Source organism: Trichoplusia ni, chromosome 5 (genome assembly GCF_003590095.1).
Source record: "Trichoplusia ni isolate ovarian cell line Hi5 chromosome 5, tn1, whole genome shotgun sequence".
In the NCBI taxonomy this organism is placed as follows: domain Eukaryota; kingdom Metazoa; phylum Arthropoda; class Insecta; order Lepidoptera; family Noctuidae; genus Trichoplusia; species Trichoplusia ni.
Window position 1 is genome coordinate 2890721 of NC_039482.1, and position 21363 is coordinate 2912083.

Consider the following 21363-nt stretch of genomic DNA (forward strand, 5'->3'; position numbering starts at 1 on the left):
TGTTCGAATTTTCCACCTCATATATTTACATTAATTATAAAATTATCAAAAACTATAGTCACCTGAGCAATTTGACCGCAACTTGACGAAACAAGAATCTTGAACATTTTCCACTGCCTCATAGAATTGTCGACAACTCATGCACAATACTGATTGTATGAATACAATCCTTGTTAACCAAGTAAATACCGTCATAGTTAAAAAAGATGCCACATCCTGGAAAAAGAAAGGAATGGTAAAGAAGACGTGACTTATATGAGCTTAGGTTCACTAAAACATTGGGGTAATGGGGATAAAACTCGAGGTTGCTACAGTCAATACTTTTCGGTGATAATTTTTTTTTTTTTTATTCTTTTTATTGCAAGGGGGTAACATTCATGTCACATGCACAAAGACACCCAGACTCTTCTCTTCTGACTCCAGAACCTTGCGTGTATCACACAATACTAATTTGTCCTACGTGAGGGTCGAACAAGGGTCATGAAGAGCAATGTAGGTTAGGTCTGTGACCACCGCCGTCACTCTGTTATATTTTTATATACAACTGTTCAAGTAATTTTACTATTTCGGCTATTTTTGGGATGGGCCTTATGTTTTTGTAGTTATAATATGTCTTTTTTTCATACAAACATGGTTTTGTTGGTATACTCACAAAGTTATTGCTAATCTTGAACATTTCTAAAACCATTTCTATGAAAAGCAGCCCATGTGCTATCATATCAACGACGTAATAAAGTATCTGAAAAGAAAAAAAAATACTCATAAAATGTGAACATACGAAACGGCCAAAAAAACAAAAATCAATAAAAAAAAATCTTACCACGTTTCGAAATAATCTCACGTATTCGTTATAGCAATTCAAAATATTAACAAATGCCTGTGACATATTTCCAACATTTACTTCGTCTACGCCATATAAACCATGATCAAGGTTATTTTTCCATTTACCTAGCATAACATTTAAGATCTGAACGAACACAATAGCATTCCAAATATTGGAATCATAAAAACTAGAAATTATAGTATTAATCCAAAGGTAATGAGGAAAGTGTTGGACGAAGACAAAGTATAAGATCATGATGCAATAACAAAAAGAGGATGTGTAGATAGTCATCCAACTCCAAAAAACAAAACGTTTCATGCTGCCCCCCATTTTGAGATACCTATGAACGTCTTGGTAGGTTAAGATGAAATTAATATTTCTATTACTCTGAATAACGTTCAAAATGAAAGTGAAAATGAAGCCAATAACATAAAAACAGACATCAAAAATTAGTTCGAAATACACTATTGTTACAATTCTCATCACATTTACTAGTATATAAAGACGGTAGATAAAAAAGCTAGCTACCGCACATGCTACTAATATTGCTGTTATGGTATACACAAACTGATTTGGGGTTATGAAGTTGTCTTTGATGCGGTACTTAGGACATAGGATGATATTCGTTGCGAAGTTTAGAGGCAGAAGAAGTGACTGTATGTCTTTATCGACTAAGTTGTTCAACATAACTTCAACAACTGTAATATCATTTCTGGTATTTTGATTATTTTTCTTCTTCAAGAACAACCTTTTGCGAATTTTATTAAACGGCGTCATTGTGACTTTTATACGTTATTGTAGAATATCATTATTTTTGGCGTTAATTCGAAATTGTCTCGTTCACGTTTTCAAATATTTTTGTTTTTGCGTTAATTTTATAAGCAAGACTTAATCGTTGATAGAAATTATGAAAACGACCCATTAAGACCATTACACGATGTACGAGTGACTAGAAACTAAGTAATTACTGGTATGTTACAATAACTTATGTGTATGTTAACACAGCTTACGGTGAGTTCAATTAACAGAAAACCCGCTGAATTGACACAGGATTACAAACAACTGGCCAAATGCGGTTCGAAACTGGTGACTGAGGGTTCCGCACACATACCGCAAAAACGCCCATCAAATTTATTACCGTATTAATACCTAGTTGATTAACATTGATCAATGTTTTTTTGTTGTTGTCATATTACAAAGGTGGAAGAAAAGTTTTCATTTTTGCCGTACTCCGTGATAATTTTAGCGTCTACTGCAATCAGTGCCTAGTTTTTATAATAATCTATATACTAATATATGAAGCTGAAGAGCTTGTTTGTTTGTTTGAACGCGCTTATCTCAGGAACTACTGGTTCAAATTGAAAATTTTTGTGTTGAATAGACCATTAATCGAGGAAGGCTTTAGGCTATAAACCATCACGCTGCGACTAATAGGAGCGAAGATAGGTACAATGGAAAATGTGAAAAAACAGGGCAGGTATAAATCGTAACTTATATCTTCTACCCACGGGGACGAAGTCGCGGGCAACAGCTAGTAATAAATAATTTGCCTTTTTTCCCATAGTAAAGAATTTAATATTTGTATCGCGGGGGGTTTTACAAGTATTCAATTCACATGCACAAAGACACCCAGACTCAGAACAAGCATTCGTGGATCACACATATGGTATGGCACGTGGATCCCGCGTAGGGCAAGCTTAAAATGCTTGTCCGAACCTGCGACAACGATTTGAACGAACGATTAATCATGAGCAGACGCGGCGGGATCGCGAGTCGAACTGTTGACTCCGGTTGGTTCCGAAACTAGTCGGGCTATAAATACGCGTGAGTAAACCGGTAGTTATTATTTCATAATCCTTATCATAGTAGACTTCCAAAAGAAGTTCTTTGTTAATAGATACTCAACTGATTAAATTAAAACGAAAAGTTTCAGCATATACAATTACAACAGCTTCTGCAGGAAATACGATTTCAAAATTTCAGCCATTAAATGTTGTGGAAAAATGTATGAGGTCAAGTGTAAAACTCGATGTCATCGTGCTTTGTTTGAATTTCAACTACTTCCTGTAATTACATTGTGAGTAGAAAACTTAATTATGCTACAAGCAATTTCCCTAATGGCTTTAAATATTTTATTCATGAGAATGAGTAAATAGGTGTATTTACTCTAGCTTTTGCTGCATGAGCTTTTTTAAAAATGGACAGAAGTATATGTAAGTTTCAAAAAACAAAACAAACTGCAACAAATGAACGTCATTATATATATTTTTTAAGCTATAGAAAATCAAATCGAAGCCACAATGAAGTTTTCAAAACACTTTTCAAAAAATTAAGAAGGAGAAAGATCGTCTGAATGGCAAAAAATTATAGCGTTAAATTAATGTTGAATACGAGTAACTCGTAAGAAAGATATACAGTCGCCTTTTAACCCTAGTACCAAAAGTCATCCTATACCCCTAATGAGGGAAGAAAAAAAATTTTTAAGCTTCTTTCGAAATAAATTTGATCAGACCACAAATAATTTGAGAAATTTGGTCAGACCACAAATAATTAATTAAATTATGAAGGTAGACGACGAGCAACATCTTCTGTCAAGACAAGCGCCATCTCGGTCTGCCCGTCATGATACCTGCAAAGGTTTCGAAACGTCGGGAACTAAAATCTAAAATTAAACCGCGATAAAATCCGTAAAAGTAGTTTCATTTTAATGTCTAACATTCGCGTAAACCTAAGAAACCATCCAAATAGTATTAATTATTTCTGCAAATCGGAATACTGACTGAATACACGGTAATAAAGGTCATGAACAAAAACTATCTTTGGGATTCCAACAATGTACAGAGGTGATAAGGATTTCCACTAAGATTGAAATCTATGGAAACGATGAAACTTCGGAAAAATAAATGATAAATAATAACCTTGGCATGAAAAAGCATTTCCAATAAATAAGTTTCATGGTTCTTGCTTTAAAGTTTGTAATGCTCGTCGTAACGAACCAAAGTTCGAGACGTCGATGACACAATAATGAGGTTGAAGTGGACCTGGGCAGGCCACTTGGACAGACGAAGTGACGGCAGGTGGACTAAGGCGGTGACAGAATGGTGGCCAAGACAAGGCAAAAGAAGCGTCGGTCGTCCGGGAGCAAGATGGGTCGATGACAAAATAAAGGTCTCGGATCGAGTCTAGAAGAGGCTAGCACAGGACTGTAGAAATTGGCACGAGAAAGGGGAGGCCTATGCCCAGCAGTGGAAGGATAAAGGCTGTGGATGATGATGTTGATGATGAATGCTCGTCTGCCAAACATATTTATGATACTTGCTTACGATAGTGACGCTTCCTAAAACTAAAAGAAAAATCAAGAAGTGAAAAACTATGTAGTTATTATTCTTGAATCCATCAGAATCGAATACAATAAATAACATAATTATTATATTTGTCGCACATAATCTTGTTATCCGGTATCCATGGAAACAATCTGAAATACACTCAGACATAACATTTTTTGAAGTTATTATTTTATGAATGATGGATTCACCAGTCATAAATGATACACCGACAAAATGACTTGATTAAAGCTTAACTGTTCACACCACTGGACATGTCTAGGATTTTAAACCGACATAAAAGATCCACAATAGTCGATAATTTCCAACCCAGTGATATGGAAGTTATTGATAAAAACCTACAATCTATGCTTAAGCCTTTCAACATGATGCAAGCATTGATTTTGTGCGCCAAATACAAAATTCGGGACGATGTCGTCACTGTAAACAGTATTCAATATAGTGTTCTTTCTCTTATTGGACTGTTTATTGTTGCAATCACTTGTGTTTATGAAGCATGGCTTGATTTGTCAATTGAAACAAAGGAAGATGTTACTGTTTTTGATATCTTTCATTACGTTGTTTCTAATGGGCTCTGTTTCATTGGCTATTTACTTAATTATTACACTAATTTTAAATATAGATATGATAATGCTTTGCTTCTTTTAAAAACTCAAAATGCCAACAATATTCTCAAATTTGATAGCAATAAATATATTAGGATTAACTGGGCTGCCGTCGTTGCTATGAATTGTTTTTACATCTTCTGGATGTTTTACTATTCCATACTGTTTTTACAATTTAGATGGTGGGATATGATGACTTCATATTTTGAGATTTTGTTTGATATTAATGTCATTTATGCGTCTAGACTTCTGAACCTATTGACACATTATTTGATAGTGTGGGTCAAAAATGTGAAGAGTTCAGGATACCTAGGGGAAATGGATAATGAAAATTATTGGTCTAAAATATTTAATGCTTTTTTGGAAGTTTTTGACGTTTATCAACTTTTAGAGAAAACTTTCCATGTCCTGGTAAGTAATAATTCAATTTAAGTAATCGACGGTAATTATTTATGAGCTTAATTGCTAATGACAATAGGTTGACATTCGTAAACACATTCACTTCCATAGTAATACCTTGTTACCTGTCAGTCGGTAACAAAGAATCATTAGTGGCAGCCGCCATCTTCGTAAGAGCTTATTTAGAATTATAAGTAGACACATATACATATGATTTGAGATACAAAAAATGTAACAGAAATCATTTATGAAAATTTCAATTGTTTTTTGTATACATGGTGATTTTTTAATCGTCTTACAAAAGCAGCCCAGTTCATGTATCCGACGTAATACTCCTAGGCGTGATTATAATTTTTTTATCATCAACCAAGATAATAAGTACGAAGAAAAATTAAACATGAGAAATCTGAAATATACTCTTTTAAAAATGATAAAAACGCCGCCGCCCGCGCCTCTCACCATTGTTACAACGCTCAGACCGCACTCGCAACAGAACTGTGTTTCTAAAAAACAACGAATTGCATCATAATATTGAATAAAAATTGCATTTTAAATTTATTCAAATCTCATAAATACCTATTTTTTATCATGAACGTGTTCTAGTCGTTGGATACATGAACTGGGCTGCTTTTGTAAGACGACTAAAAAATCACGGTGTATAGATGCAAAGAGCAGTTAGCATTTATAGCGGGGTGTCATTATCCATGTGACTTATGACTATCTAGTCATTAATGACTTTGCTTAATTTAAAAATGTTCTAAATGTGGCAAGTTTGATAAAGAAGCAACGTTTTATCGTTTGACTGCTTTAAATTATTTACCTATGATACTAAGTGGTCTTGATAAAGCATATTAGTTCCATTTATCGAAAAACAATGTATAACATATGTTTTTTGTTTGTTACAGATTGCGTTCTATACAGTAAAATCATTCATATTTACTATTTTAATAGTTTCCTATCAAATCGAATTTCGAAGAAAAAATCATGGTACCAGCAAATATTTTTTGGAAGTAAGTGTGTAAGATTTCCACATTACCCCCATTATTACCTACATTAATTCTTCAAGCTTTTTCAATTTGGCTTCTAGACTTCATCCAAGTACTAGCCTAAAAGTCTCAATCGGATTCTATGTCAATCAAATTGAGCTCGACATGAACCCCGAACCGGACACTAGCGCCAATTCATACGTGGCTCCAGATGGAACTACACTCCATCGACTGCTAACAAAAGTGATTACACTTGATCGCTATAAGATCTTAGTTTGAATATATAGTACTATTTAAGGACCATAATCAGTTCTCCTAATGAACTTTCAAGTCAAAGACATGAGACTCGTCGTGGATAAATATCATTCCCATGCATTTGAAGTTTTTGTTCGTGACTATGCTAATGTAATGTAATAAAGTTTGGACCGAGTGTTTTTTCTCTCTCTCAATACTATTATTCATTGCTAATGTCTGATTATAGTCGGATAATGCAAAGCAAATTTAAATATTAAGAATGTCTATTTTTTTTTCAGGGTCTTTCAATATCGCTCATCACATCATGTTCCATGGCAAAAATTTTATTCTTGCAATTTTATTTGAATTTCGAAAGTGAGAGGTTTCATAATATGATTATATCTGATGTCCAGAGTACGTGTATCTTACAAATGAAGTCCAGATCATGCGCAGGTGAACAATATTTTCAAGTTTATCAATTTTGAGTATTGGATTATCTGAGGGTCTACCACCACGTCTTAAAGTAACAGGAAGTAAAAGCATGATAGCGCAGTACATTGTATAGAGCGGCATCTCTCTTGTTCAGCTGCAATATTATTGCTTTAACTTTGCACTAGGACCCCAAAACATTTTATTTGCCCAGTCCGCAATCTCCGTTGCATTATTGTTGCTTTAAGCTTAGGATGCATTTTCATTGACGGAGTAGCCACAGAGAAACAAAGTGGACCAAAATCTTAATTTGTAAATCAGATTAGTTAATTAGTTAATTAAGGGCGCTATAAAGAGCATAACATGCAGTACTTGGAAATGTGCCATCTAAAAATAAAATTTGTTTTTGGAAAGTCTTAGCAAAATTTGGCTAACAATGATTAAATTTGCTAATTCCCTACGAGATGATGAGATTTTATTTTCCAGGCGCACAAAGACGAGTTTGTAAGAACATACAACGTGTTTTAAAAGCTACTTACAGGAAGATGAATGCTTGCAGTCTGTTCGTCATCGACGCTTCACTATCCCTTCGTTTCGTCAGCCTCATATCTACATACTGTATAGTGACTCTGCAGTTCTATTTCCTATAAAATAAATATGTTTTAGTACCCAAAATTACAAAATATTAAACCATTTTTACCATTAAATCGAAATTTTAAATGTTTGAAGATATCTATGCATTTATATCTGAAAGCTCTGGAACTGGGAATTTTTTACATTCCTAAGAGTGCTAAAGATGACGATTAGCTCCAATGCAGTGTATTAAAGCAAAAATCACATTCACAGCAAGAATCGAAAAGAAAAGTCGTTTTGATAGATTTCAAGTTTTCTCTTCGATTGCCATTCTATGATAATTGCATGTTATGACGATGACGCCGTAACTAATGGCGAATTACGATTATATATTCTATCATTTGAAATCCAGGTTTTAAAATGAAAATGATTTTCCTTCATCATTTTATTCTGCTACTTGCGTCATAAATCAATTAAAGATGTTTTTTAACTTCAAAAAGTCATATTGATACTTGTAATAGGTACCCATAGAAACCGGTTTTATACCAGTGCCATCATACGGAAATAGAATGATTAGAAAAAGCCCATAAATAAACATTATCTGATGTGTCGGTCAGAAGTAATGTTATATCTTCATTAAGGTAGACGTTAGTAACATAAGCTGATAACGTCATCTTTTATATCATAAGTTAATTTGAGCCACACAGCCAACAATATCAGCCATGTTTTCAATACTGAAACGGCGCAAGATAAAAAGAATCGCTGGTGATATAGAAGCTAGACCATCAAGGGATTCAATTTTGATCGATGAACAGTTATTTTCATTACTGAGGCCTTTAAACGTCATGCTTACTTTAACTCTATCTGCTAAATACAAACTTAAAGATAATACTATATCAGTAAATAGTATTTGCTACAGTATTTTCTCCTTCGTCTCTCTTCTATTTATAACGGTTTCAGTTCATTTTTTCTTCTTATACCAATTTTCGGCATCTTTCATGACCGACGCCTTGAGCGCTGTTATTGTCATCGGCTACACGGTTAATGCTGTTGCCTGCGACATAGGCTCTCTGGCGTTTTTCTATACAAACTTTAGACATAGGGAAAACAATATGTTATTAGTTCTGAAAATTCAAAATGCCTTCAAAAATCTTAAAATCGATGCCAGGAGACAGATCAAAATTAACTGGGCTATGGTTTTTGCTCTTAATTTTTATTACCTCTGTTTTGACATGTATTTTGCTAAGCTTGTCCAAATATTTTGTATCTGGGATGTTTTGAATATAACTTTATTTATGGGCTTTGATTTAAATGTTATTTACGTGTCTGTATTGTTGAACCTATTGTCACATATGACTGAGGAGTGGATTAAAGAAGTGAATAGATCGGGATTATGTGGAGAATTGGACAACAAAGCTTATTGGATGAGAATGTTCAATGTATTTTTGGATGTATTGGAGGCTTATCAAATGATAGTGAAATATTTCCAAAACTTGGTGAGTTATATCGTAGTTTTAGTTCCAAGTGGTAGTTTGTCTGGTTTCTTATTATTGTTACCTAAGGACTTCGGGCTGTGTAAAACGATTTTGATGATTCAAAATATATATAGGTAGGTACTTCCTACTAAAATTTGGGAAGTCCGTGCCAAATAATATTTTTATTTGAAATTAGTTTTTCACTTTTTACGATTGATATTTTTTTATTACGTTCGTATTTTTTATTGAAATGAATCATAAAAAATTTCAGCATATAGTTTTATATCTAGTAGTTTAGTAATATTAAAAATTTCAGTAAATGTATATTGTAATAATGTACTTTGTTGCAGATTACTTTCTACACAATCTATTTATTTTTAAATTCCTTGCTGTTGTTAATACAACAAATACAGATCAACAAATTCTTTACTTTGAAACTGTTTCACGTAAGAAATACAATTTTATAATTATTTGTGTGACTTCTGAAAATCACTTGGACTTAAACGGCAAAAAGTTTAGAAACTTTCGTTAGAGTCCTCATTGATTGGGAGTATTTGACAAAAACTGAAGTGTTTAATTCGTCAGACAGATGTCCAAAAAATATTAGATACGTATTTTTTTTTATCTCGCCATCAAAATTATAAACGGATGATACAGTGATTTGAAATCTCGTATGTACTTGATAGGATGCTTTACCTTGCAAGTCACGTTACTAGCCCCCATACCCATATCATACCAAGTGCTTTTAATCCTCCTTACTTTTTAATAATGTGTTAAAAAAATATGTGTTCAATATTTTTCGGAAATCAGTCTGTTAGGCTAAACAGAAAATATATGGAAAATTTGATTTAATTACTACTATTATTTCAGCTTATTTTTTCTGTTTTTGGTTGCAAAAGCGGAATAGTTCGTAAAACTATCCGTCGTGTTTCGCTGCTATAATTCTAAGTGCCTTTTTTCCTTTTTTAGGTATTTGTCATGTTGAGCATACCCCTATCATATCTAACGAAATGTTTCTCAGTACAATTTTATATGTACATGCGATGTGAGAGATTTTATTCAATTATTTCTGAAGTAGAAAATACTTGTATCATACGAATGAAGTCTAAACAATGCTTAGGTAAGTATATTATTTTTAATTATGACAATTAGAGTCAGCAGTCATCTACTACGATAGCCATTTACTTTAAGAAGAGTGAATCTTAATAACAGCGTCCATTGCAAAATCTCTCCTATTTCCCAGGCACTCAAAGGCGAGTTTGCAAGAACATACAACGTGTGCTCAAAGCTACCTTCAGGAAGATGGATGCCTGTGGTCTGTTCGTCATCGACGCTTCTCTATCACTGCGTTTGTTCAGCCTCGTCGCCACATACTATATTGTTATACTGCAGTTCGCTTTGTAATATATTCGTATATTAAGAACCGATCTAATGCAACGTTTCCGAAGATTAAGCTTAAGAAATCTATAAAAATGTTGGTCAATCATTACATTTATTTGATTTTCATGTAGTCCATTTATTGTTTTATTATTTACGTTCATAAATACATCATACATTGTGAATTAGCTGTCAGCTTCAGCATCAACAATCATGTTCAATTTGATACGGCTTGGTGATAGACGAGCGTCCGAAATTTTAACCCATTAGCACTTTTTTGGGCATTCATAATTTTTGGACCTCAGTACTTTGTTCATTTTATATTGACTGTATCCATTTTCTAATCTTAAAGGTACAACGAATGACATTTATTCCAAGAATTTTGAAAAAAATGATGAAGATAACATTTCAAAATTTTTAGTAGGTACTATAGTTAGAGATGGTATATTTTTTTAACAGTATCTGTATTTAGTATTAATACATTATCTAGGCAAGTAATAGATATACTTCCTAAAATGAGCTGTTGGTCAGCTTAAAAAAATAATCATCTTATCGAATGATTAAATGTGAATAAATAGGTTTTACTTTCCTTATCAAAAGTAATTTGACGCCTAAAAACTTTCGTTGTACAGCCTTAGTATAAGTGGGACAGTAAACATTATTAGACATGTTTTCAATTTTAAAAAGACTTCAAAAGGGCCAAGTTACTAACAAAACTAGAAGCAGGCAGTCCGTTGAAATACACTTGATCGATAAAGACTTACAATCGATACTCAAACCATTGAATTTGATGCAAGCGTTATTCCTTTGCGCCAAATACAAAATTCGGGATGACATTGTCACAGCAAATAATATTTGCTACAGTATCGTTTCATTTATCATTTTTTTCATCATTAATTGTACCTACACTTATAATTTTTCAACAATTTTATTTGTAAATGCTATGAAAGAATACTCCCAAATGATAAAATTTTGCTTTTGTACTAAATTACTCAGCAGTTTGATTGGTTCCTTCCTCAACTATTATACGAATGTGAGTCATAGACGTGATAACATCTTGTTAATCTCAAAAATTCAAAGAGCGCACAGTATCCTTAAGACCGAGACCAGAAATCACATGAAAGCAAACTGGTTTACCGTCATTCTTGTGAATAGTTTTTACTCTTTTCAATTACTGTATTTAGGGGTCGCTTTGGCACGTTTTCAATGGGTAGACGTTTTGATTATATATTTTGATATTTCGTTCGACATGAATGTCGTTTATGCGTCGAGATTATTGAACTTATTAAGGTACCAGCTCACTGCGTTGATAAAAAAATTGAATAGTTCAGGATGTACTGGGGAATCAAATAATGAAACCTATTGGAGGGGAATATTCAATGCCTTTTCGGCTGTTATTGAGGCTTATCAACTGTTGGAAAAAACATTCGAAGTTCTAGTAAGTTCTTTAATTAAATGTAGTTCTCTTGGTATAAAATATTGAATACCCTATCTGGTTCTGAAGAGCAAAAGTTTCTCAAACACAATTCAAAATCAAAATGTTCAATACCTGATCAAAATTGTAAGGGAGGACCAAATTTTCAGCGGACAATCTATTGTTGATTTCCATCCAGTGAAGAAATAGAAGTCTGTTAGAATCTCCATAGCTTTACTTTGTTGATAACTTGGTCCTCGTCTCATTAAACTACCTACCCTTCGATTTCAACTATTTCTTTTATAATGTTTTTTTTTATTCGTTGCAGATTGTTTACTATACAATCAACTCATTCTGCTTCGCCGTATTGATTGTTTCGCAAAAAATTGAGTTCAACAGATATGTGAAAATAAATTTGCAGCAAGTAAGTCTCTTGTCAGCTTTTCCTTGTTTCCAGAGCAGGTATAGTATTTTATAATTTTATTTACGAAGGAATGAAGAAGTTCAATCTAGTTACCTGGATTCCAGCACTCAGGTCGAAGTCAGCTAGCCTAGGAGCCAGCTATGATAATTAGTTATTTTAAATCTTTTTTTTCTGAATCTGGCTAAAGCAATTCGTTGTTAAATAATTGTGAATCCGCATCACAAATCTTATACAAGAAATAAATTAGTCGGGACCTTCATTTTAGTCATATTTTTTATCTTATATATTCAAACATTTAACATTAAAAAACCTGTTTATTTTATTTTTAGTCCATTTTAATAACGTTCGCATATATATTTTCGATGACGAAAACCTTATTGTTACATTGTTATTTAAACCTGGAAAGCGAGAGGTTTTACATAACCATGTCCGAAGTCAGAAACACCTGTATCATGCAAGTGGGGAACAGAACATACACAGGTAAATTTTATATAATCAAAGGTGCAAGTCATTAATGTCTAACAGCGCCATCTATATACCACTGGATGAAGTTTTGTTTTCAATTCGTTACGCTATCCGACAACAGATGGCATACCAGGTACAGGTTTGAAATAGTATGAAGTTATACTACATTGTTCCCTAGTTTTAAAAGTTCAAAACTTGGTTAAAGACTTATTTCATATTGATGTTGATGGCAAGTTTCTAGCTTTGATATGTTCCTTTCGCAGGTGCAAAACAGCGGGTATGTAAGAACATAAAACGATTGTCGAAAGCTACTTTCAGGAAGTTGAATGCGTGCAGACTATTCATTATCGACGCTGGTCTGTCGATACGTTTCTTCAGTTTCGTTGCTACATACTGTATTGTCGTGCTGCAATTCTATTTTCTGTAACAGTTTTTATTCCGTTCGTGGTAAGGCGAAAATCGAACGATTCTGTAATATGTACTCAAAATCAAGTAAGTTAAGAAAAGAAAACGATAATATTGATATTATACTGTTGTGTGTTTATTTGGTACAATATGAGTGGTATTGCACTTAAATCGGAGTATTAAAAAAAAATTACAATGTGAGCCATAAATGTAACCATACTCATGTCTTTGATATTGTTGTGATTAATATAAATTTAATTAATTTGTGTGTCAATTTTATTGGAAGAAGAATAATAAATAAAAAGTATTTATTAATACAATTTGATACAATATCTTACAAACCTAAAATTAATATATATGTGTCAAATAAAATGATAAAAAAACTAATATTACGTCATAGTGTACTGTCATTATAATAAAGCGAACTGTAATTGTACAATTATGTAGGTGAAAAAAAGATTTGTTAAACTTGGAAGTAAAGCAGCATTCAAGTCCATCAGGCCACACGCTTTCATCCTTACGAAACAAACCGATTTCACTCGAAGGACGTTTTTGTAGAACATTCTCTGGTCATCTGAAAACAAAATTAAGTTAATCACTTAAGAATCCTTGTAATCCCCTTACCAGTATCCCTATTCATGTTTTTTGATAATGAGCCGTTTTCATTAATCTCTCTTAGACTAGGCGGCTCTAGAAGATTACCACAGCTAAATTTCTGGGTATTATCCAAATGGATTATAATAGGGACATTTGAATAGGAGACAGAAGTTTCTTAAGGTTACACAGATTACTTTCAACCAACGACGCAGAACGAAGCTTATGAATTTCACGTGTCTGTTTGTCTAATAATCAAGAAATTTCTTAGCTGCGATATAAAGATGGTGGTGAAAAAATTAGTTCCGGAAATTCGTTTGTCCAGTGAAATTATCAGTTATTATATTTTAGTGTTTTAAATATCTGGTTACCTGATTGTATCCTCGACTCCAAGCACAATGGGTAAAGATGATGTTGGTAAATAACGCAATCGATGCGTCTTATTTGTGAGTAAAATCTTTCTATTTGAACGACTAAATGGATTATCAGCACCATATTCTTAATGATCCAGATATGTGGCATAATAATAATAAGCGCCAACTGGAATAAATAATAATCCTTTACCTGTTCCTAATATTTCGATAGATGAAATTCATACAAGAAAATATCAGCAGGTTTTTAAAATTATACAACCTCATTTAATCTAGAGTCTAGAAAATTTTATGTGGCTGGAAGAAGATAGACGACTATCACTTCAATCGATAAACTTAGCTTATCTCGGTCCATTTTTGGAATTTTACCCAATTTGGGGCTGCCTCTTAACGTAATGTTATTGCAGTTGTGTAAAAGAGCTCTACCCTCCCCTTTACACCAAGTAGTGTACTGTCAAGTCTTCCAAACCCTCTGCTAATCTTAGTTAGTAGGCTGTTTTTTAAGAAAGCCATTAAGTAATTGAATCAAGTTGTAAAAAGATTACAAACACAACTTTGGAATATCCAAAATTTTGACCCATTTTTCATCGGATGGGAAATAATCAAATGACTCCTCGCTCCTACGCTTTGGATGGAGCTGAAGGGACAGTGTGACTTTTATTGACTAAAACCTTTGTGTTCCAAAGCCTCTGTGTACTGCTGCTGCAGTACCCCTTTCGGTCAATCCATCTGGCTAGCAGGCATTGGTTTTAATAAGCCATTTGCTACTCTTTGTGAGTTTGATGCTCAAGGCCTGACAATAGCCAATATAATGAAGCATTGTATTTTCCATTCAACTCCATGTATATCCTAATATACCTATGCTGACAAAGTTTAATTGGATGCCTTTTGGACTAACATCCACTTTCATTTGGAAGCAAGTACTTACATTAGGTTGATTTTCTGAAAATTGTATAATGTCGTATATCCATGATATGTCTGTAAGAACTTCGGCGAATGTTAAGATGATGTAATAGGAAATCTGAAAACAAAATACTTAGGCTGCAAAGACCTGGTGTCAATGTGACTTATATACTCGTAAATATTATGCCAAAGAAACAATTGCAAAAATGTCTCGGAAATGAATATTCTCGGGTACGAGCAAAACTGTTTTTTGAAATGAAAAAGAAAATGAAAGTTAATTATTAACGAATGCGATTGAATAGTTTATAGCTTAACAAGAAGATATATACATTAAGGACCAACTCACCAAAGCTTGAAATGTTTTCACGATCAACTGGTAAGCTTCATTTATTTCCAAATACGTGTGAAACATATTGTCCCAGTCATTATTCTCATCTTCACTCTCTTCTGCTCTCTGTACGTCTTCAAGCCATGTCTTAAGTGATTCACAGACAATTTTTATTAACATACTAGCATACAGAGCATTTACATCTAAACAACTGACAATATACGTTCTTCCAAGTTCATAGAGGTCAAGCTCAGGTAAAACAAAAACGTATACAACAATCGTCAGAACAGCAAAAGTTTGTGAGGCAACCACACAAAACCAAGCATAAATCGAATATTGTCTTAAAAAAGTCGCTCTTCTTTGTGCTCTAAGCACATGTTGAATTTTTAAAACAAGTGCTACATTATCTTGTGATTTTGCCAAGCAAAAGTAGCCATTTAGAATAAACCCTACGAAGACAAGCAATGTGTAAACTATGTCCCAGAAGACTGAATCAAATACGGAGTAGTTATTTATTACTAAAATTATTGCAGTTCCAAAACTCGATGCCAATTTATATAGCATAGTATTCGGAGATATTCGGCCATCTTTGATTTTATATTTTGCACAGAGAAATAGATTTTGAATGAAGTTTAAAGGCTTGAGTAAAGACTGTAAGTCTTTTTCAATAATATTATCGTCGGATTGAGCTTCTAGGTTTTGAATTTTACATGACTGGAAAAATGACACCATATTTGAAGGCGATGAATATGCTAGCTAGTACATTTACGTGTTCTCACTAAAGGGGTCCGTCATATACAGGTCTACAATGCCAGGAACCAATCAAGATAAAGAGTAAAAGCAATCATATAGACAGGTTTTTTAGATGTTTTTATAGTGGCCTTGTGTCATTTGTATTACAAGTTTAATAGCAACCAATGCATTAAGATCATTTATCAATTTCGAGTTCAATTATCGTTAGAATGCATACAAGTCATGTGTCAATGTCATCTTTTATACAAGATAATAGTAGCTCAAAAAAAAAATGATTAAGAAAAAAGTTTTGACTAAACTTATCTACAGCTCCTCCAAATCCATATCCATCCATTTTTTCAAATCCATTATTTTTGATTTGCATATCGGTATGGAAGTTAGTGAACCTGACTGCTGCACCTGAGATCGTAGGTTCAGTTCCTACATAGGACAAATGTTACTGTGATAAGCATGATCATTTTGATAGTAACTGTCGTGAGAATTATTCATTATTAAATGATGTAACGGTTTACTCACGCGTATTTATCGGGGTAGCCCGACTAGTTTCGGACCCAACCGGAGTCCTTAATCATAATCGTCTACTAGTCGAAACTTCCCCGATAAGTACGCGTGAGTAAACCGTTACATCATTTAATAATGATCATTTATTTGGGAGTAATTTATGTATTAGTTTTCTGTAAAGTAGTATTTTTTTTTATTTATTCAGTTATTACAGGTACACGTTATTCTTATGACATAGTACAGTGTCTCACAAAACAGTACACACTGTTTGTGCGCGAGATCAAAAGTATATAAACTTATAAATAACCTTACATTATACATATTATTATATAAACTTAACAAGGTATTACTTAATATTAATTTTATAAAGGAGTGTTATTATGGCAGAGTATTTATTAAATATTTTTTTATTTTGGCTTAAATTTATTTTTATTTTGTTCATCTCTGATGTCCGCGGGTAAACTGTTGCGGATATATGGAATAGTAGTTGTTAACTGTTTTAAAGCTTCTTGTTTGGACCAAGTAACACATTTTTTCAAGGACTATGTTGATCATCAATCGCCAACTGCAATTTAATAAAATATTAATTTTGTTTTTATCTGCCAGTGATTTGCTTTCAATTTGTTTTGTTTTTTCTTTTTTAATATAGGTACTTTTCACAGCCTTCTAGTTGCCTGATGAAATGTCCATAAATATGTTTATAGTTAAGAAAGATAAAATTATTTGTTAGAAAACAGTACATTAAGGTGTTACATGTTATAAACTAGTATTGTATTCTACCATTACTGGTGTACAAATATTAAACTTATAAACTAACAAAAACAACAAATATAGGCCAAAATTATATAATGCGAAGGGATATATAATTAGATATAAATATTTTATAGATAAAATTCAGATTAATGCCATAACTTCAAGATTAATTGTAGAATCCCTCTTTAATATCTGATTATAATCGCATATTTTCTAAGTTTGTTGCTATTCTTTTATGTGTATAACTTTTATACATATTTCAGTAATTTATGAAATTACATTCTTATCAGTTGATAGAACGTCCATTACTTAACATAAAGTATTTGAATCATTCCAATTCAAACGACCAAATAAACTGGAAGAATTTGCCCTAAGGCAAATAGAAAAAAAGATGTCGGTGATCAAAATAAAAGTCGAAACAAACAAAGAAGAAATTTTAAATAATTATACACGGTGATTTTTTAGTCGTCTTACAATAGCAGCCCAGTTCATGTATCCGACGTAAAATAGCCCTAGGCGCGATTATTATTGGTTTATCATCAACTAAGATAATAAGTGCAAAGAAAAATTAAACAAGAGAAATCTGAAATATACTCTTAAAAATGATAAAAACGCAGCCGCCCGCGCCCCTCACCATTGTTACAAGGCTCAGACCACGGTCGCAACAGAGCTGTGTTTCTAAAAAACTACGAATTGCATCATAATATTGAATAAAATAAGCATTTTAAATTTATTCAAATCTCATAAATACCAATTTTTTTATCATGAACGTGTTCTAGTCATTGGATACATGAACTGGGCTGCTTTTGTAAGACGACTAAAAAATCACATTTAATATCATCATTGAAACCGCTAAACATCATACAGGCTTTGTGTGTTTGTAAGAGGTACAAAATCGAGGATAGTTTCATTACACCAAACAGTCTTTACTACGACATCGTCTCTGTTTTAGGAACCATTATCCAATTTAGCATTTACATTTTCTTCTACCTGATTAATTCTACTCATTAGCCTAGCCTTTTCCCAAATATGTTGGGCTCGGCTACCAGTCCAACCGGTTTCAGCTAAGTACCTACCAGTGTTTTACAAGGAGCGACTGCCTATCTGACCTCCTTAACCCAGTTACTTGGGCAACACGATACCCCTTGGTTAGACTGGCTGTCAGACTTTTTCAAGCTTCTGAGTACCTGTAACGACTGTCAAAGATGTAGGAGTAACAGCCGGGACCCACAATTTAACGTGCCTTCCGAAACACGGACTAATGTTTCTACTATTTGATTAATATTTCTACTATTTTCGACTTTGCGCATACTAGCGTCCTCACCATGGGCTTTTGCCTAAACTGCTACACAAACATTAGTCAGTAGCATACCTTCGTTTCACTTATTATTAAAATCCAGGAAATCAGCAGATCCCTCAATAACTAGTCTTGTTTCTTCACACGTTTCACCAATTATAACATGATTGGCATCATAATTCTAGTTTGTTTTTTATTTTGCTGTCGTTTACAATACTGGGTTGGAACATGCTTTTGAAATTAGTTTAGTGTTATGTGAGTTTGTTTGATGTATTCTATGCTGCGGTTGTCTTGAAAATATTGTGGGAATCACTGAAGCTTTGGCTTGAAGATTTGCAAGAATTAGTTTTAACTGAAAATGTTCATGATCATGATTCTAACAGGATTTTGGATGTCTATATATATTGAAAGTTTACAAATTACGTGAAAATATTTTCGGACCGCTAGTAATTTTGTTTTAATTATTTCCTTATGATAGTTTTACTCCCGATTTAATATTGCTGCGTAGGATCATTTTAGATTTTTAGTTGGCGGGCAGCTAACAGCTAGTTTAAATATGTTTTTTAGATTTTTTTTTATATCATGTCCACTTTTATCGATGGACTACTGAATTTATTATGGGCCGTGACGAAGGATTCAGAAAAATATATGCCGAATTATTTCAAGCGTTTGATGTAAGTTGTTATAAAATTTGTTGATTTTTGCAGTTTCTAAATCGAAATAAAAAGTTTTTTCCAAAGCAAAACTTTTCATTTCTGAAGAAGTAAATTACTATATGAATTACGTTTCATAGTTTTTCAAATAACTTACACAACATTGCCAAGACCTTTGGGCACACATGATTTAGGAAAACATATGAAATAGAGAAATAAATAGTTGTACGAAGTCATAAATTGTGTGGTGTAGATGATAGATGCCACCTTATGTCTTGAATGTTACCGTCATGCTTCCACAACCATAGTAACAGTACTTTAGGTTATAGTAGACCTTTACAACCACCCAGATCCAGACAAGTTTTATTCTTTTTTTTAAACATTCAAGTCACATGCACAAAGACACCCAGACTCAGGACAAGCATTGATGGATCACACAAATACATGTTTTACGCGGGGATCGGCCCGCGACGTGTCGCGTGGGTTTAGCGTGGTGATCTCAACCACTCAGCTATCCGTGCAGTCATGCAAGTAGTGAAACTAAATTTACACATATTTAAGATAAATCTAAGCATCATAATTCTGCGTTTAGACAGGAAACTTCTATACTGAGATCGCTAAAGTTCGATGCGTTATAAATCAACTGCGACTTTTTCTAATGCATTCGGATTCGACCGCACACGGAAGAAGATCAGGTAATTGTGTTAATTTATCACTATAGAAAAATATATCGTTTCGGTTAAATAATATTATAGAAAATCACAGGAAAGACCACTGATATTCGTTTCTTAGATGTTATAAATATTGGAGAAGGATATTAGGCTAATCATTCGGATCGCATACACTGTGAATTATTGAAAAGCATAGTAATCGTTATATCAACGAAATAATTTTGTAAAAAACAAGTACGTAGCCAAAAGCATTAAACCTACTTCAGAAAAAATAAAATAATATCATGAGAAGTAAAAAGCTAACAAAATGACTAGTACTTGACTGATTTTGAACAAATAAAATGTTTAAATTGCAAAGGGGTAAATCATAAATACTAGTCCATTAGAAGCCAATATTCAAAGGCAGTTTATATTCGACACAAGACACAGAAGTGTCCAGGTAAGAAGTGTCCAGAAGTTTCCTAAGGAAGAAAGTATTGTTTGAGACTCAAATCATATTCTTTTTGTCGAAGCTTATCCATAAAATTTGTTTGCAGTTGTCCAGAAACGATTTTTCAAGAACATTAGTCGAGTAGAAAACAGTAAGTTCAAGACAATGAGCCTGTGGCACCTGGCTTTCGTTGATGCAAGGCTACCTCTGCGCGTCAGTTCTCTTATCACCTTATCACGTAGAATTACAATTTTTTATTGCTATAGTACCAGAAAAATGATTACACAGAGATTATTCTGAATCGTCAACCACTTTACACAAGCGTCATAATGAAATAAATTGTGGTTCTTTATAGTCTTATTAATTTATCCTCAACGACAGATCCTTAAAGTGTATCCTACTAATATTATAAAAACAATACTAAACGAATTTAGACGAAACGTAAACACGTGGTATAATAATACAAAAAAAAACTTAATAAACGGCAAAAAGGAATCTTAGACGAAGCCTCATTTTGCCTTAGTGAGTATATTAGTAACTAGCTGTTGCCCGCGACTTCGTTCCCGTGGGTAGAAGATATAAGTTATGATTTATACCGGCCCCTTTTTTCACATTTTCCATTGTACCTATCTTCGCTCCTATTAGTCGCAGGATGGTTTATAGCCTAAAGCCTTCCTCGATTAGTGGTCTATTCAACAAAAAAATTACTACATACTTTAACTAATTTTTCAATTTGGACCAGTAGTTCCTGAGATTAGCGCGTTCAAACAAACAAACAAACTCTTCAGCTTTATATATTAGTATAGATTAGCAAACGCACTACCTCGAGATTTGGTCCCTCCCGGGCGGACCCTTAGTGTATTATGCAAGCGTATCTAGTTTTTACCCTTACTCTTGCTGGAAACTTGCAGTCTTGCCAATAAGTCCGATGAAGTAGTTTTTTTTTTAATAATAGCTGTTTTCATAATATGCTGTACAATAGAGTCTTCATTACTGTCTACTCTATTATTAGAAATATGAATAGAATGTATTGAAATAACAAACCACTTTACTGAATAACATTATTTTGGATACGCCACTTTCGATTAATCTCTCTTCAAGTTTCATTATTCTTCTAGTATCGCTTTAGAAATGTACTCTTTCTTCAAACAAAATC

General features: G+C 33.2%; 1 protein-coding gene across 3 annotated transcripts; it reads right to left on the minus strand.

The window, feature by feature from the left end:
* Positions 1 to 385: 385 nt before the first annotated feature.
* Positions 386 to 7905, minus strand: LOC113494146. 3 transcript variants are annotated; one of them, XR_003400632.1, is made up of 3 exons: positions 7777 to 7905; positions 7360 to 7464; positions 386 to 739 (listed from the first exon to the last, which is right to left on the minus strand). XR_003400632.1 is itself a non-coding variant. In XM_026872335.1 (2 exons), exons 1-2 carry the CDS (start codon positions 1598 to 1600, stop codon positions 527 to 529), a joined length of 993 nt encoding a protein of 330 aa, XP_026728136.1. In that variant the 5' UTR covers positions 1601 to 2020; the 3' UTR covers positions 386 to 526. The 3 variants fall into 3 exon arrangements, 1 of the variants encoding a protein (XP_026728136.1); XR_003400631.1 differs by lacking the exon at positions 7777 to 7905 and having other exon boundaries at positions 7360 to 7717; XM_026872335.1 differs by lacking the exons at positions 7360 to 7464; positions 7777 to 7905 and adding an exon at positions 821 to 2020.
* Between the last annotated feature and the right edge of the window lie 13458 nt (positions 7906 to 21363).

Coding starts and splice junctions, on each gene's coding strand:
- LOC113494146 (XM_026872335.1), bottom strand. CDS start 1,600: ATGACGCCGTTTAATAAAATTCGCAAAAGGTTGTTCTTGAAGAAGAAA. Junction 740..820: donor TGAGATTATTTCGAAACGTG/GTAAGATTTTTT, acceptor TTTTCTTTTCAG/ATACTTTATTACGTCGTTGA.